General features: G+C 40.1%; 1 protein-coding gene across 1 annotated transcript in view; it reads right to left on the reverse strand.

Moving 5' to 3' along the window:
• The window catches only part of kcnma1a (potassium large conductance calcium-activated channel, subfamily M, alpha member 1a), a 325,301-nt gene that overhangs the window by 93,886 nt on the left and 212,716 nt on the right, over positions 1-18,699 (reverse strand). The window contains exons 7-12 of the mRNA XM_007898488.2: positions 17,892-17,967; positions 16,934-17,104; positions 9,541-9,632; positions 3,265-3,375; positions 1,565-1,670; positions 353-435 (exon numbers count right to left, since the gene is read on the reverse strand). Coding sequence (XP_007896679.1) covers positions 353-435; positions 1,565-1,670; positions 3,265-3,375; positions 9,541-9,632; positions 16,934-17,104; positions 17,892-17,967 — 639 coding nt within the window. The remainder of the gene's footprint in view (positions 1-352; positions 436-1,564; positions 1,671-3,264; positions 3,376-9,540; positions 9,633-16,933; positions 17,105-17,891; positions 17,968-18,699) is intronic.

Below are 18,699 nucleotides of genomic sequence, written 5' to 3' on the forward strand. Positions count from 1 at the left end.
CAGTAGAACAACTTTGAAATCCCAGACATATAAAACAAGGAATTCCTTTCATTGCCGTGTTCAGTGACTTTGACTGGTTTGAGTGTTTGTGTTTTCTATTGGGGTTTTCCCATTCTAAGCACACATTCCTCAAAGTCACCCATACTCAGTGACAAGAAGAATTACCCCCCCCAACCCCACAATCTCCGCACTCACAAAATAAAAGTTAAGAAAACTCTCAATTAACGAACATGTATTTGAATAATTGCTGGATATTGAATGAATGGGAAATACTGGGAGTTCTGCCCAGAGCCTTCATAAACCAACTATGAACTTAAGTTTCACCAGTTACTAGACATCCTTCCCTACTTACCTCATGATGTTAGAGGCATCCTCTGCATCAGGATCTCCACAGTATTTATTAGTCAGAATAAGACAAGCATCTGCTGACTCTATCTGAGACGTGGAAAACACAAAGAGAAAGTGAAAAGGGGACAAAGCAGATGGAGAGCACATATATAAATACTATACTAGCATGCTAAAAAATATCTTCATTGAACATTGTCATTTACGATAAATTAATGCTTTCAAGGGAGTTTTTTGATTTTTAAAAAAAAATATATTTTATCCAAGGAAATGGTTTTAATAAGTTAGACATGAGAAACCTCCACAGAGAGAACAAATAAAACAGCACCATCCCCACCAAAAATACATACAACCAATAAGGTCAAACAATACATTTAAAGAAGGATCAACGCTTTCTCCATTCTGCCCATTTCAGGAAAGTATCTTCCTGTGCTATACCTATTTCCAAGAGAAACTAGAATTCAACTGCTTCAAATTCACACTAATCAAATAGAGGAAAATTTCATTTCAACGCTTTGGGTTGGTTTCATCCTCAAGTTCCAAAGTTCCACTGGAGCTTATTTCTTCTGTTACTATAATGATTCCAGTTTTATGTATCGTCATCTTAGCCCCAAGAGTCATGTGTGACGTACTTTTCAACCTCATTGTGTTTCTATTCTTGTGTATTCAACAACCTTATTTCAACCTCATTGTATGTACAACAATGCATTCTTGAAACGTAACCTAATCAATATGTTAAAAAACTTAAATATATCCAGGCACATTTTGTAAGTTAGTCAATTTCAACTCTCTCTCTCTCCCCCATTCGTTTCTTTTCTCCTCCTTCATCACTCTTTCCTCCTCAACCACTCTTCACCGTCCCCCCACACCCCACCCACACCTCACACACACCCCTCCATCCCCAGATTAGCCGAACCATGAGACTAGAATTGTTTCTAGGAGATAACAATTCTAATGATACTGGGTTATTCCACATGGCATGCTATGTGTTCTGTACAGTTTATCGAAGACACAGCTTTCCAAACAAAAAATATCTAGTGATAAGCACAAGGTAAACCAGAACATCTTGGGAGGACTTGATAAAGAGCAGATATTAAGCCAATAACTAGGGCAATGTTTCCAAGTTTACACCATATGTACTGCTTTGCTTAGGATAAAAAGGTATAAATGTATTGCACACACACAAACACATATAATGAAAGAAGACTGCAGTTGTTACCTTCACTCTGGCTAAATCATGAGGGTTGAGCACAGACCCTTGATAAAACTCCACCTGAGTGAAATGTCTCTTGAAAAGAGCTTCCAGCTCAAGGTTAGGGGAAATACTGAAGGAAACAAGATGGCAAAGGTGTTGATCAATACATTATATAACAATACAGAGATTACACTAAAGTGTACAATACAATGCAATCCTTAAAAGAGCAGTCTACAGAACCTAAATTCATATTTGACCCAATTTTCCCAAGATTCTTTCAGATTCTGGTAGTCTAATTCCTACCTATACATTTAATTGCATCAAATAGAATAGAATATAAATTTACAGGGCAATAAAGAATACAATTTCAGTAAAGTGGACTGCATTTCCAGAAACTATTTTTACATGATGTACTTTTATTTGTAGTCTTCTTGTAGCTTTGGTGTGTGGTATAATCTGCTCAGTAAATAGCAGAAATAAATTTCACACAACCTATTTTATGAATTCCCTTGTGCCCTTAATGTGCTCACTTGGGGATTTACTTCAAAACCAAGCCTAAAACTTGCCGATAAATATCAGGGGCCTGGGGGAAAATTACAGTATATATACATCATTAATTTAGTAGTCTGTCTTTCAGTCCAACGCTCACCACCAACACAGGCAGGATGGCCTATATGCCTTCCAAGATGTAAAATGTCTACCAGTCTATGTGTAGAGATAGATTGTTTTGGGGTATGAATTATTTGCGGGGTGCCGTGCCTTGTGGGAAAGCGGACAAAGCAGAATTATTCATTACTTCACATAATTGTTCTCCACATTTCAGATTAGAAAAATTAGCAATTACAGATGCTGTTGGGTGTAGATTGCAACTATCCCCTGCTGTTGTGTTACTCCAGCAGAACCGAAGATTGGAACCACAGGTAACAAATCAAATTATCACTGCTCCCATTAATTCAATCTTTGCTGCTGGCCAACATTAGTCACAACAACATGGCAACTTAAAGTCTTCCCAGATTTAATTCTTAAATTGAGATAAAGCAGTGACTTAATTATGAGACCATAACTTTGAAAACTGTTTTAACCCATTGATAATACTTTCTTCAAATGCTCAGCCAGAGAATACACATTTCCTCAAAATAGATTCCTTTACTTACTGAAGTCCAACACCCACAGATCGCCAATGCTATCAAACTTTTCATTCTTCACATCTAATAGGAAATCTAGTTATAATAAGGGAAGGTTTGCTCGCATCAGCAAACCTCGTTTTGAGATTTACTCAGGGACAGGATGCCAATGGGTCACCAGCTCATTTCATATGATTCCACTATCTCTGTCCATCCTTCTTAAACTGCTGGTAAAACAGAGCATAGCAAGATGGGCATCTTTCTTTATTTTGTAAATTGCTCCCTCTCTGTTTCTCCTAAAGGCATTTGACACTTGTCGTCCTGTCAGCTACTAGGACCCCACCCTGTTAACTATTATTTATGAGAAGTCCTGGACAGTTTGGCAGTTAAAATCAGCAGATTATTTGGGTCTTTGGAAACTCCTGTAAATTGGACATAGATAGTTTAATGTCATGTTCTGAGAGCATTGGAAAGAGACAAGTATGATAATAGAATAGAACCTTTTGTGAACAAAATGAATCAAAGGAAATGAAAGAGTGTTCAATGAATCATGGTCTCTGACTTGGCGGTACACTCTGTAAATCAAGCTCTTTTACTTACTTATGCAGGAAGACGATTTCCACGTTTACATCATCCCTGTCCTTGTGCAGGAAGTCCTTTAGAAAGTTGGAGACGCTCTCAAGTGTAATGTGTCCACAGACCACTATGTGCCTGTGAAAGTGATATCAGACCAGATCAACATCGCAATGTTACAACTAAAGCACATACATTCTCATTATTTGACACACAAGATGATGAGTGATGACAGAGTAATGCTGGGGTGATGTGATGCAATGAAGTGACTTTTATAAGCCTGCGTTCATCAGACAGAAGAAAAATCACATTTCCAACCCCGCCACCCCCCCCCCCACCACCACCTCCCATAAGCAGCTCTAACCAACAAGATCAGTCAGCCTACAACCAGTATACAAGCCTGCTTGCAACTTGCAGGATCAATCTCCCTGTTATCACGGTGTGTTAGATCTCCACCAACAACAAGTCTTACTTTTGCTAAACTTGAGAAGATAGATAATGTTTAAATCTACCCAATTTAGAGGACTACAAAGACATTGACAATTGACTAAATTGCTAGTTGACTTCTTCACGACAAAGCATTCAGTATTGTCATAGTTTCTACATGTGACTATATATTGATTCTCAGTCACAATTTACAGTCCATTTCATTTGAAAAGTACAAGGTTTTTCATTCTTAAAAACGCAGTCGATTTTTACTTATTGATTAGTGAATGGGGAAATGGATGTCAGGGTGACAGCATACGCATGATAAGGTGCCATATTAAATGCAAGGATTATTATGATGATGATGATGTCAGGGCTTGTAACCAAGACATTGATCACTTTCTCTCTGATGCATTGCCACTTCTCTGAAATGTCTCTGAAATAAGATTGTCTGCAGTTTCATTTCTACTAATACACCGGCGTCAGAAATGTCCACTTTCCTAAATCAGAATGGTGGTGTAAAAGTTAAACACTGTTACCCAGAGACATTGGTGCTGTCTGTGTGTGTTTACTTAGGGTTCAGTGCAGCAGATTCAACAATGTGAAGCCTCATCTTGCGTTGAAACTGTCCCTTATCTGCACGAAAATAAACACAAACCCTGTGGTCCACAGATTGTACTGGAACCGATCACAAAGGCATTCTAAATGGGACAAGAGCATAGCAAACACAGCATTTTTTTCATGCTTCACAACCTGTCTTCATTGCAGACTTCATGTCAAGTCTGATATGGAAAAATCATTGTCAAATTTGATGCAAATCAAATGCAACATTGAAGTTATTGAAGTGAAAAAAGTACTGTTCGTGTCAGAAAAGCAGGAGTGCAGATGGATATGTAGGGATTAGTCATTGTCTAAAGAAACAGACTCGGAGTGAGTTACTGATAAAACCATTTGGCCCATCAAACCCCTCCTTTCACAGACTATGTAAACATTAACCTTTGTCATTCTCTAGACATGACATCTCTGATACACTGCTTACCAGTCTCCAAGCTCCAGATCACCCAAAATTTCACAGTCCATGTTCTCTCCCGCATGAGAGTCTGAGAGCCCATCAACCCCATCCTTGCCCAGCTCCACTAGGTCCCTAACCCCAGGAGTATTGACTTTAAGATCCTCACCCTTCCCATCAAAATCTTCCCTAACCATATCTATGAGATCACTTGTAATCCTACTCCCATGCCCACTCAGTCCACTATGCCAACATTGGCCCTCTTCAAGGCTCTGACCTTCTCACCCCACTATCATCAAATTAATTTTCAGACACTTTGCCCCTGGTCTTTGGAACTTTCTTCTGGAATTCCTCCATCTCTCTCGCTCCCCCTCTGCTTTTAAAATCTAGTTATCTTAAAAACCTCTAACTGCACCTTTAGCTACCTAGCCCTAACCCTCCCAAACCTTCATATTACCCTCCAAGCACAGACTCCCACTCTGCCTTTGTGAAGTACTTTGATACAATCTCCAACATGAAAGGTGCTATGTAAGTGTAATCAATCTTCTGGTGACTCAAACCACCCACTCCATCTACCAGATGAAATTTTGCCTTCCGAAACTAAGAGATCAAATATAACCGAGTTATTCATTCACACCACACGCATATCCAAATTGGCTAGATAATCCACATGCTCCCCCTCCCACACATACACACACTAGCCTTGGCAAACCCTTGAAAGAGTTGAAATCCCACCCCTAAAACTACCCAATAAAATTCCTGCTTCACAGGGAAGCCCATTGCCATCCTCACCATCATCATACACACAATCTTCCTGGAAGAGATCACCATACGGGTGTCAGAAACAGGAACCTTGACCAATCCCAGGAATGCTGTGGCTAAATGTGATCTCTGGGCTGAGATCAGGTAAATTAGACCACAGATTATAGATATGCAGATTATCTGACATAAATCTCGCATAACCAAAAGCACAACCTGCTGTGTCTGCACACCACTATCCCAGTCATTTATTTGTTGAAGTCTGGAATATCCAATGAGCTATTTGTCCTTACATGACTCGATGTATTCTGGCAGACAATACGCAAAAGGTACTCAAACAGCAAAACGATTACCTCATTGAACTAAGAGGCTTCAGGATTTGCTGAGCCAAACAAGTACAATAGAGTTCAATTGACATGTGGATAATGCATAGTGCAATGTGTTAAGTGTATATACGCATGCAGTACTTGTTTACATTTCTGAGGAAACCTGACTGTCAGTGTCTCTGGCGAGTATGAACTGGCCTGTGCAAACCATTAAATAATGTGATTGTTAATATCATCCACTATCTGAAGTGATCTCAAGCAGCCTGCTCTCAGCTCCCACTGCAGAGTTCAATAAAAGGCTTGGCTAATAGAAGATTTGGCAAGAAAATTTGGTTCAGTAATTTATTCATTTTATTGAATTCTGGCTGCAATGTCAGTTGATAGCTCACTGCTGGTTCTTGGATTCTGAAACTAGCAGTCCATTCTAACTCTTCACAATTATTGGTCACAAGTCTAATATTGGGTTGGAATCCCATGGGCTGGAATTTTGTTCAATGTTAACGCAAATATTGCCTTTAGCAATGCCAACTATTATGGGGAAATTCCATTAGTGCCTCACAATGCCGAAGCTGCTCCAATATATGTGTATTGTTGTACAAACATTTCTGCACACAAGTGAAGTAACTTGACCCCAATAAAATGGAGCCATTCTGCCCTGGATGTAAATATCATAGGGGTCAGTAAATAACTATAGTGTTGATATCTAATGCTGAAGATCAATATGTGTTATATTGACAGCCTATCCAGGTTGCCTGCCAGTGAACCTTCCTGGAGTGTCTAATTGGAATGTCAATCAGATATTGGTTTTGTAGCTACTGTTTGCAGCCAAAATGCACTCTGCACCATTTGGTATCCTATCTTCCATGCACCAGGGACAGCTGTGCAATAATCAATACATGGGATCATTAGTGGTGATTCAGCTAAGTCAAGAAAAGGATTACATTTAAAAAACCATACGCAATTAATATATTTGCTAAAACAAGCTACACAATATTTGCACCACCATGGCTGAAAACCTGATATGTTTGAATCAAGGGATTGCTTAAAAAGGAATGCAATAGGCCCCATTTTAAAATGTTTTCCTGCGCATTCACAAAGCCATTTCCATGCGCTCCCACAGCAATGTGGAGAAAATGCTCCTTTGTGCATGTCCACTAACAGGTAATAACACCGACAGTATAAAATGCCAAACAGCCATTAGGGGGCTGGAGCCAATACTGTACAAGCATTTTCAAAATCAATTTCAACAATAACTTATTTTTCCCCCAAGGGGATTGATTTCCAAACCTTTGCAGTCTGATTCTGAATATGTGATATCACTTAGGTGTCAATGTTCCCATTGTACTCGGATCCTGATAATGCTAAAGTTCAACTCCAGGTGGTGCCTTGTCGTAGATTTCCCGATGGTCAGAAGGGATGGCAATTACATGACTCATGCCAACCTTTTGACTGGCTATATTCCAAAATTACTTGTCAATACAGTGGTCAATAATATGTCTATCAAGCATTTTTTTTTGGTGGTGGTGGTGTGGGGGGGTGCAGGGGAGGAGAGGTGAAGTGTAAGTGATCTGAGAAATGTTCATGGACTGCTCTAGGTTGCCAAGATTAGTCTTCAGTTTCACAAGTGCCTAAAATTCCTGTCAAAACCAAAAATATACCTGAATTTGCTTATTCCCACTAAATTTACAACAGAAATTAGACATCATTCAAACACATTTTCAACTGTATCATAGAGAAGGCAAACAAAAAGATACAGAAAGCCCTCAAAATAGGAAAACCCAGGGTTCCAGTAATGACCGTGCAAATGTAGCCATGCAGCAGAGATCCCACAGGGCATACAAGTAAACAACAGCTCCAGCATCAGCACCATACCTTTGTCTACTGCTCTAATCCTTTGCCTTTGCTACCACTGTCATTGTTCAAGGTGCAGTGCGTGGCAAACCTCTTGCCTACCTTTGCCAGGCACTACAATGTCACAACTGTTTTATTCAATGGCACATTGCATCGTGAGATAACAATCTGATAAAATAGCTCTGGCTGTTTCAACCCTCCCCTACCCCTGTGATCACAACTGTGCCTCTTCAGGATTTCAAAAGGTTTTCTTAATACAGCTGAAAGAGGAGATGCAGTTTCTTCAATCAGTGAGTCCCATTTACTGTCATGTGCGTAACTGGTAAACAGCTAGACTGGGTTGGACTCATGGCAGTTCAATTGCATAAAATGATTATACGTTTTATTTCACTGTCACTCTCAGTTATTAAAAACGACAGCTAACAAACCAGGAACCACAAGCTATTTTAGTTTTTGTTTGGACACTGCCCTTGTGGGAAAATGAAGGTTCATGTTTAGTGTTGGATATTAAAATTAGACAGTTGGAAAGTTTATAAAATGCCATTATACATTAACTTTTTTTTCTGCATTAAAAAAAATCACTACATCTGAAACAATGAAACTCTAGCCAGCTGCCACGGCTACTGCCAGAAGACATATTTGCCAGCTGTGGTAGAAGCAATGTAAATAGCTGGATATTACTACCACAAGGACTTATCGACAAGGCGGGGAGCTCTGACAACGGATTCTCTCAACGCAAGATTGGAAACAAAAATCAAAGTGTTGGCCAAACATAACATCTCATCAGTCTAAATTTTCTAATGGGAAAAACAACACTAAAAAACAAAGGATGCTGACTTTCACGTTGCCTTTCACATTCTGGTGAAAAGCCTAAACCAGTAAAGTTCTTAAAAAAAATTGCTTTGATCATAACTTAAGAGCTGTAGATAGGGAATTTTATCTCCATCAGGCTTTCCATGTGCTGATGAAAGAGCTGAGTTTCAATTACGGTGGGATTGAAAAATCTGAGGTAATCCACAGAGACAACATGAAGCAGAAGCAACAAACATTGACTAGGTACGAACAAAATGCCTGCACAAGCAAGCAAGCTACTTGACAGAGACTGTGAAGGAAGCCAATAGTATTTTGGAACCTACAGTCTGGGAATTGTGGCCTTGAGGCTTGGGGATTTAACTGAAGACTGGGGCCAAGTTTTCAGGCAGCACATTATCGAAGAACTTAACTTTGGCGACAGACAAGAGTCTGGCAAATTCTCATGAAACTGTTGCCATGGAAGAGTCACATGAATCTTAATGAAACATGGAGAAACTGCATGCAGGAAATGAAGTAGACAAAAATATCAGAGCAATGGAAGAATGGATTGGCAAGGTCAGAATAAACATTAAAAAAATAATTATGGGATCTTGCAATAAATCAATTTGATTGACACTGCAAGAAAATTAAGGTAATATTATTGTATTTTTTGTGACTGCCAAAGATAAGGGTAACTAAAACTCTCTGATGGCCCATGGAAAAAGCTGAGAAAACAAAAAAAAGGATTGTTTTTGTTTTAGAAAAGAAAGCAAAGCAATCATTGACGGAAACATGTAACAAACGGGACATGTGCCTCGTCATGGTCTCTGATTACAGTGTGACAATCCTAGCCGTGACGTCTGACGTCATGGTGCAAAACCAAATATTCTCTCTCCGTGGGTCAGAGGTTAATATTCAAGGGTCTAGAGGTCACACAGCCACACCTTGTCCAGTTTGACTTACTTTCTGCCTCGAGTTGATTTATAACTCCCTCCGTATTTCCTCCGGTTAAGGATGAGAGCAGCAATTTCTGGTACGTAGCGAGCAAACATTGCCTACATGCATGAAACAGAAAAAGAGAATGGCATGCAGAGAGTGTTCTACTGCAGCAGAGGCAGTAGAGCCTCATGGGATACTTACTTTCTTCCACTAACCGCACTATAAGAACCACCATATTTCTTGCGGTTTCCTATTAATTCTATGATTTCAGGGACGTAGCTTGCAAACATGGCCTAAGAAGAAGATAGGAGACAGAAGAATAGACTAAAAAGAGAGGCCAAAGAGGGGGAGGGGGTGCTGTGTTCTAAGGTTCAGAAGATATTCTTAAGATCTGAAACTGTAAAAGAATTAGTCAGATCTGCAAAGGAAAAAAAAACTTAGCTCTGCTGAGACTAGAACTCACAAAGTAAAAAGGTGCAGCTTCTAAGAGGGAGGCACTGTTCTTTAGCTGAAGAAACTGAAACTTAGTTTACGATTTGCATTTAGGTTCTGAAACTTCCATTGACTTGTAAAGTTTTTCTGTAGCAGTGCTGCAGCACTGAGTTTGGAAGAAGCTAAAGGCAAAAAAAAACATCCACTAAAACAGCAAATGAAATGAAGGGGATTGGAACAGCTTGTGCCATTTTAGTTTGTGAGATTTAGGAAAATGTTCCATGAAAACAAATTTGACCAGAATAATGTTTCAAGGTTAAACCAAAATCTAAAGTCAGTCAGAGCTGATTGCGTAAACAAGTTCAAAAAGTCTGTTCACAGGTTTCAACATTGAAAGAAAAAAAATCCAAAAGTAGTCAAGAGAAAATTTCTATCTGCCATGTTTTTTGCAACAAACACATTGCCCGTGGAAGGTTGCTTCTAAGAGCTGTAGCTGGATGCGGGTTTTGAATGATTGATGTGGGGAATCATCTAGTTCAATAAGGAGATTTTAGTGTTTTGAAAAGAGTCATAATTGACACAATTTCACAATTAATTCTTATTACTTTTGCGTTTTAACATCAGCATTTATATTTGGAACATCCCCCAAGCAATGCTTAACAAAATCACATTGAGGCCTCCTTAATGCACATAGATTTACAAATAAATACTGCCTTCATTTCATAAGTCAAATAAGTTGGAAAAGGTCACAAAGTGTTATCCTCTGATGGTTGGTAAAATTATTGACCTTTTGTGGCATGAGCTTATAATTGGGAAAATCTTTTAAGTGGTTCTAATGGCCGACCTAGATAGACGGCAAACAGCAGTTTGTTAATGTGAGCTTAAGCTCTTATCATAAAATTGAGTGTGCTAATGTCAATTCAGGATTGAGGCTTTACAAGAATTAATTTTCCTCAAACAATATCTTAAAGAGGATACATGTGACTGCATCATTGCACCAATGATTTGAATGCATTATTCCAACACTTAAACATTCCCTAAAAGTTTTAGATTCCAATATTATACAATTAGCTTCATCTCATCCAGGAGTACAGGCTCTGTAGTGCACCCAAAACCACGTGTTTGTTAGCAGTTGGAGAGGGACATAGAAGGAAACCGCACTAAAAAAAATCTTCTAAACATAATTTTCTTAAAAGAGAACAAATCACATAATGGATTACTTACAGTCACATGTGTACACATACAAAGCCGGAAAATTCAAATCTTATCAAACAATTCAAGTTAAACACAGTTTTCTGAGCTTTCTACATTAACTGAAAGCTTTTTCATAACTACTCTTTAAATGAGAAACAGCCAAAATTCCACTAATTCCCAGAAGATTACTTTAATGTACAAGAGATTAAGAACACATTTAGGTTGCGTAATCCCAGTTTGGAAAAACAAATATTAATTGGGGAAAAAAAATCTGCACTCTTGAACAATCTGAGCACTATCAAAGTTAAGGGCAACTCTACCCCATTCAAAAACTATCAATGTTTGTGTGTGTGTGTGTGTGTGTGTGGAGGGGGGGGCAAACTAATGTTAAAATATGGCAAAATGTCCTAGAAGTAGGCTTTGGTATTCATCATTACCAAAAAAAAAAGTATGATGACAGAACAGGATTTACTTTACAATCCTTACACCAATTTAGCCCCAAATGGAATTTATTTGCAACTTTTATTATTACTTAATGAATCGATGTACGCAAAATATATGACCAGGTATAAAATCAATATCCTATTCAACAATAAGATAGTTGTGAGTAATATTTGGAGAACTTGATTGGTGGCCCTTGGTGATAAAGGTGCATATTTCTATTTCTCATCTTAACGAGTTCACCTAAACTGTTTTAATCCCAAAGTTTTAAAGATCACAGTTTACTTACAAACAAAAATCATCTTAGACCTGCTCTAAACAACTTGCTGCTTGGCTGCTGTTGGAAAGATCCTAGTTCCAACAGTACAAGACAATATTTTGTTTTGCAGCAATCTCAGGTCTGCGGGTATTCCCATATTTAATGGGATTTGTGGTGCAAGTACAAACATGAGGAGGGATATGCTTTTCCTGCTAGTTCTGAACTGCCAGTTTTAAAATTGAAATGATTCTCAAAGAAAGTGAGAGAGATCTAGAAAGTGAAAAGCAGGGGCAGAAAGAGAAGAATTCAAGGAGCAAAATGAAGGGAGATGGGGGATTCAGGGACTGTTTCTACAGGATAGAGAGAGAAAAGAGAGGGAGGGGGAATAAAGAGAGCAAGAGAGAAGGAAAGAGATGGATGGAAAAAAAGGCAAAAAGGGAGAGTGAAAAAAGGAGTAAAAGAGAGGAGAAGAAATAGATGTAAGGAGCAAAAGACAAGCGTTAATAGCGAATCGGAGAGAAACAGAAATGGAAGGAGGGAGACTATACAGCAAATGTTGGACATAGAAAGAGATAGACTGATTGGGTGTGGGGAGCCGTAATATAGACCAGTCTAATGCACTAATCCGTTGGGTTACTGGCTATGAGTTTTCTTTTCATTCTGTATCTAGATTAGTTCTTGATTTACACAGTGGTTCTAGATCTGAAAAATATACTTGGAACATTCCACTATTGACATTTCCCATTGTTGTATCATGGACGATTGGGTTATATCAAAGTCTATAATGTAAATTGTAGTTCCAAAAAAAACAATAACCACGGACTCCAGTAAAATTCCTAACTGTGACCCTGGGGCCAATGTAGGGAGTATCCAGTGTGCTCTCAAAATTCAACATTGGATTAATGTGTTGAAATACATTGGATTGCTCATTTCCACAGTAAGCATGTAGCTCGTGCCAAAGGCAAGCGAAAGGAGTAATTTAAGGAGCCAATAAAAATATATATTTGAACAAAAAGTGTTAAGAGGGTAGAGTTGCCCTTTGAAACAACTTTAAGATTTTTCTCTCCCAGAGGTTAAAATGCTATTTGCAATATAAACTCTGAAATTGTTCTTTTAAGAATAGTACTTCAATTGGTTCTCAATACATTAATGGAGCATTCTCTATGCTTAACTTCGACCCCATAAGCATTATGACACATTTGTATTCTTTACCAATTCCAATTTCAAAAACAATTTTAAAATTACTCAAAACTTTTCTTGAAAATGTATTTGTTTTATCTTCAAAATCTGATTTGTAAATTGACCAACAACCAAATGTGTTTCTATGGCTGGAATTTGACTGTTTCAAATCATAACACAATTACAGAATTCAAATATTATGACGATATATCCAATATATATAGTTTAATCAATAAAATATAATCTGCATAGGTGACATGTAGCAAGGGCAATGGGTGATAACATAAATGGGCTCAAATCCGCTTCCTCTATGCAACACGACATAAACACTATTAGTGTGCCTTGATACTGCCCAGAAACCGTTGCAAAAGTACCAAACAGTAGGTAGATACAAAGGGCCTTCAGCAAAAATGGTCGAAATTTTAAAAGCCTAATTGTAACGGCAATGTTGACAACCCTATAATTATTGCAAATGGTGGATCCAGAATACTCAATGTTGCTCAAGAAGACCATATGGAAATGGAATAAACGCAACCAACAACAACAATTTTCACATTGGAAGAATGTCTCAAACTGCTTTGCAAAGACTGATTGGGAGTCTGAGCTGGGAGAGGGGAAGAGGCAGGTGGATTCGGGTTCAATTAAGAGAAATCGGGTCTCTGTATGGGTTTTGAAAGCACAGAGAGCAGTAATAAGGCAGAGGAGTGTTCCAGCAAGCGGATCAAAGTGACTGAAAATTCACCAGGTGAGGTGGGGGAAGAGCATGAAGCAGATTTAAGGTGAGGAGGCACGAAGGGGAGCCAAACAAAATAGCATTAGTTTTGTAGACAATAAGTGGGAGAAACGCATCCAGGACTTGATGTCTGATGGGCAGTCTGTCAGAACAGTGCTGGTCCTGGATTTGAGGTTGGAGACAGAAAGTTTGAGTTGGGTGTCATCCCCATAAACCACCTGCCTGTGGATGATGTCACCAAGGGAATAAGTCAAGGAGGAAAAGGAGAGAACTGAGGATACTTTGCTGAGGAATCCCGCATATAGCCATGTGGTGGAAGAATGAAACCAGGAAAGCACAGTGGAGAAATGGGTGAGGAGTTTATTGAATACCAATGGTTCTGCAAGTTCTAGTGCACGCCCACAACTTGAGAAATCTCAACATATTGTAATGCCTCGTAAACAGCCTGATAACACCACAGTGCAAAGAACAGATTTTTATTTGCAATAAGCAAGTATTCCTCAACTAAGGAGCAACACCAACTGTTGAAGATGAATCATTGGAGAATGCTGTTTGGCGTACTAATGAACTGTGCTGAAGAGCAGCAGGACATAAGTTTTTATAGCGCCCCATGCACCATCTTTTCAGTTTCTCCAGGTCGTTAAAGGCAGGTTATTTTTGACAAGCAGAGTAGGGAGATTCAAAGGGCAAGTTAAATATATATCTTCACAATTCTCTGTTATGTACCAGCACTGCCTGGTCCCCTCTTTTCTTAGCTTGGTCTTAGGGTCATGTGTATCCTAGAATGGTGGGAGCTTCGGATTTATGTGGCAACCAATCTGATCAAACCTTAATTCAGAGCAGTGAAGAATCTGCCTGGCTCAATTGCTGGTCCTCTCACTCCTGAGACAGAAGGTTGTGTGTTTGAGGCCATGTCAAGATTCTGAATTGGCTCCCAGATTTATCCAAACTACTGCCCTGGTTAACAACAACAACACAACAACAAGATTCCATTTATAAAGCGCCTTCCACGTCAGGAGGACGTCCCAAGGCGCTGCACAGTTGGGTCATGACCCGAGCAGGGGGGAAATGGTCAGGGTGAGGGGAGGGAAGGGAGGGAGCGAGGAGGGGGAAGAGAGTCGAGAGGGGAGCTGAAGGCTCGGTCAAAGAGAAAGGTTTTGAGACCGGCCTTGAAGGAGGAGAGGGAGGAAGCAAGGCGAAGGCACTGGTGGATAGAGTTCCAGAGCCTGGGGCTGAGAGGCTGAAGGCCCGACCACCGATGGTAGGGCGATTGGGGCGGGGGACGTGGAGCAGACCGGAGCCGGAGGAACGGAGGGTACGGGCAGGTAGGTAGGGGGATAGTAGGTCAGAGAGGTAGGAGGGAGCAAGGCCGTGGATGGCCTTATAGGTGAGGATGAGGATTTTGAAATCAATCCTCTGGGGGATGGGGAGCCAGTGGAGGCGAGCGAGGGTGGGAGTGATGTGGTTCCGAAGCCTGGTGCGGGACAGTACACGAGCTGCAGAGTTCTGAATGACCTGCAGTTTGTGGAGGGAGGTGGCGGGAAGAGAGATCCCATAGTCCAGCCTTGAGGTGACAAAGGCGTGGACCAGGGTTTTAGCAACGTGAGGGGTGAGGTAGTGCCGTAGTCTGGCGATGTTCCGGAGGTGATGGAAGGCGGTGCCAGTTGTGGTGCGGATGTGAGGGAGAAAGGACAGCTCAGGGTCGAACAAAACGCCGAGGTTCCTGACTGGCTTTGAGAGGTGGAGAGTGCAGCCTTGGATGCTGATGGTGTCGGCGCCTGAGGTGCGGAGGCGCTGACGTGAGCCAATCAGGAGGGCCTCAGTTTTTCGCACGTTGAGCTGAAGAAAGTTGTCTCTCGTCCAGGACTCGATGTCGGACAGGCAGCTGTCAGGACATCGGTGGTCGTGGAGTTGAGAGTAGAGGAGGAAAGGTAGAGTTGGGTGTCATCCGCATACATGTGGAAGTTAACTCCATGTCTGCGGATGATGTCACCAAGGGGGAGCATGTAGAGGGTGAAAAGGAGGGGACCGAGGACAGAGCCCTGAGGGACACCACATGAGACAGTGCGGGGGGTGGAGGAGAAGCCATTTGTCGAGACAAAGTGAAGACGGTGAGAAAGGTACGACCTAAACCACTCAAGGACAGTGCCTTGAAGGTTGAGGTGGGAGGACAAGCGGTGGAGTAGGATAGCGTGGTCGACCGTATCGAATGCTGCCGATAGGTCGAGGAGAACGAGGAGGCAGAGGGAGCCCTGGTCACAGATGGTCAGGATATCATTGGTGACCTTGACCAGGGCAGTTTCTGTGCTATGGGCAGCACGGAAACCTGACTGAAGGGGTTCGAAAAGTGAATGGGTGGAAAGGAAAGAGCGCAGTTGGGAGGCGACAACTCTTTCCAGGACCTTGGAGAAAAAGGTGAGGTTGGAGATGGGCCGGTAGCTTGATAGCTGCGACGCATCAAGGGAGGGTTTTTTCAGGGTGGGCGTGATGGTGGCAGTTTTTAAGGGAATGGGGACAGAGCCAGAGGAGAGGGACAGGTTGACAGGTTAAATCAATTGAGTTATTGTGTGACCCACACAATTCCTCCCTGATAGGGTAGGGGTATAATCACTGAAGCAGCCGAGTCAGAGCACAGGTAATGATGAAAAGTGAAAAATGACTCATCACAGGAAAAAAATATTTTCTAACTATATCTAGTGGGAATTATGTGAACAGGAACGTTCTGTAGGCTTGGCTTCTCCTCATATCAAAGGTTACTATTTTAAAGGAAGAAGAATGTGTAAATGTAAGGTGGTTGGCACACAAAATAAACCAATAAACGAAAAGCATAGAATAAGCTTATTTGCATATTTTAAGTTGAATTCTGCCATACTTTGTTTTAAATAATTAGTGGATTTACCCAGCAATTTAATTACTATTCCATCAATTACATGCATCTTTCAACAGGTCTGCTATTAAGTCACATGTGTAAGTGTCTTTGAAGACTGCAGTGTAAAATACATCTCGCACACATCAACCTGTCTATCAGATTTCTGACTGATTGATAAAGCTGCTTGTGGTTTAGTGCAAAGAATTCTGGATCCAACATTTTTTCTTCATTAAAATAATTGTGGGAAACTTTTTTTTTGGGGGGTGAAGATTTACAAGCTAATGTCAATGATTAAACTTCAAGTGCAAAACACCAATATATTGATTTTTTTCTGGAATTTGTGTTTCTGGAGAAAGGCAGACAAAGGTCTTTTTTCAGTTTGGTTTCAGTGCATCTGTCTCGCTTGGCCTTTGCTTTAGTTCTGAAACAGAGCAAATGGTGTTATCGACAGCAAGTGCTTAGTGATAAATAAAAATATATATTTTACCAAACCCCCGAGGATGAAGAAGACCATGAACAGGCGTCCAAGGGTGGTCTTTGCATAAACGTCACCGTAACCAACTGTGGACATTGTAACCATGAGCAAATAGACACATTCCCAATATGTCAGCGGTTGGGAATTTTGGAAGTTTTCCCAAGGGTCCCCTGAGTTCTCCACCTATGAACAACATGTGGGGGGGAGAAAAAATAGATGAATATAGAAGATTACAAGAACTCTTCAGGCACTGAGCAGCCCATGACAGGGATACAACTGCAGCGCCATCAAGTGGCAAAATACACACATTTCACCAATTTACACACAAAATGACCACAGAACAGTGATTTATTTTGTTTGTGAGATCCAAACAAAATAGGGACGAACCTCTCAAGCTATTGTTTCATGCATATTTTGCAAACTCTGATCACACTACTGTACATTTACTCTAATTTTTACTATGCATGGAACTTTATTGCATTTTAAATCATTTTTGATACAAACAGACAATATTAGATCCAGGTGACTACATTAAAATGTGGTTTCTCAGCATTAGCAATAAATGTTCAACTAAAATTCCCAAAAGCCCACTACTCTCCCATAAACTCCATAATATTCACTATCAAATCATTCATGGGAGTGTTTTCAAACCTTTTAACAATGAGGGGTTCAGATGAGTGTTATAAAGTCTTTAAGCTGTCATCTGAATCCCACAACAGGATTGATGCCTTTGAAGGTAATTTTGTTAACACAGACTTACTGAGATTTAATTTTGTACTTGATTTTAATTGTTGAATTTATAGTATTGAATTTTCAAATGAATGACAAAAAAATTGTGGAAAATAAATTTCAGATGGAAATACGGTGAAGACTAAATGATCTGAACATTTGGAAATGAGCTGTCTGCTTTGAGGAGAAAAAAACACTCCTGGATAACTTGTTTTGACAGTGAATTCCATTAAGTACTTACCAAATGTATGAATCCAGCTGCAGTTAGCCATGTGCTTATAAATATGGAGATCAGATTCACGAGCTTGATAGAATTGCTGTTCAAAGGAAGAAATATATTAAATGATGTTGGTGGAAAATGTAGAAAGGTCACAGTGTGTGTGCTTCTCTCCGTGTTTCATAAATTTAAAAGTTTGTGAAATCTTAACATTTTCACTCATCAAAAATGACACTCACATCTTAATCAGTCACAAGGGGTTAGCAATGATACTAACAAAATTCCAGTGTGAATGACCATTCGGATGATCCTCACAGAACACCCTAATGTGACTATGAATAATCAAAGCAGGAATCTCATCAAAAAGTTTTTTTTTTAAAAAATTTATGTTTCTCCAACGGCTTGGGAAATATATCCAATGAGCAACTGAATCATATAAACCAGGAAAAGTGGCAGGTTAGATCTCTGAGCTGTGCAGATCTCAACTGATGTGGCAATAGTAATATTACAGTTCCCTCCCCCAGCATCCCATGGAAATAAGGCAAAAATGTGTTGTATTTCTGCTCATTGGAGTCCCTTAGTGTATTGGTTAGCGCACTCGCTTTGCTTGCGAGAGGACCTGGGTTTAAATCCTGGGAAGGGCGAAATCAATCCACACTATTACCTCGCAGTAAGTAGGAACCCTGTTGTTCGGCGATTGGTGGATCACTTTCTGGGGGTAATAAGCCCTTAAAAATTGTTTAAAAAGCAATAATAATTTGGTCACTCAATCCACGATGGTTGTTGTACACTGCTGTTGGCTGCCGCGTTTCGCCCACAAAGTATACAGTCA

This window comes from Callorhinchus milii, unplaced genomic scaffold (genome assembly GCF_018977255.1).
Source record: "Callorhinchus milii isolate IMCB2004 unplaced genomic scaffold, IMCB_Cmil_1.0 Scaffold7, whole genome shotgun sequence".
Lineage (NCBI taxonomy): Eukaryota > Metazoa > Chordata > Chondrichthyes > Chimaeriformes > Callorhinchidae > Callorhinchus > Callorhinchus milii.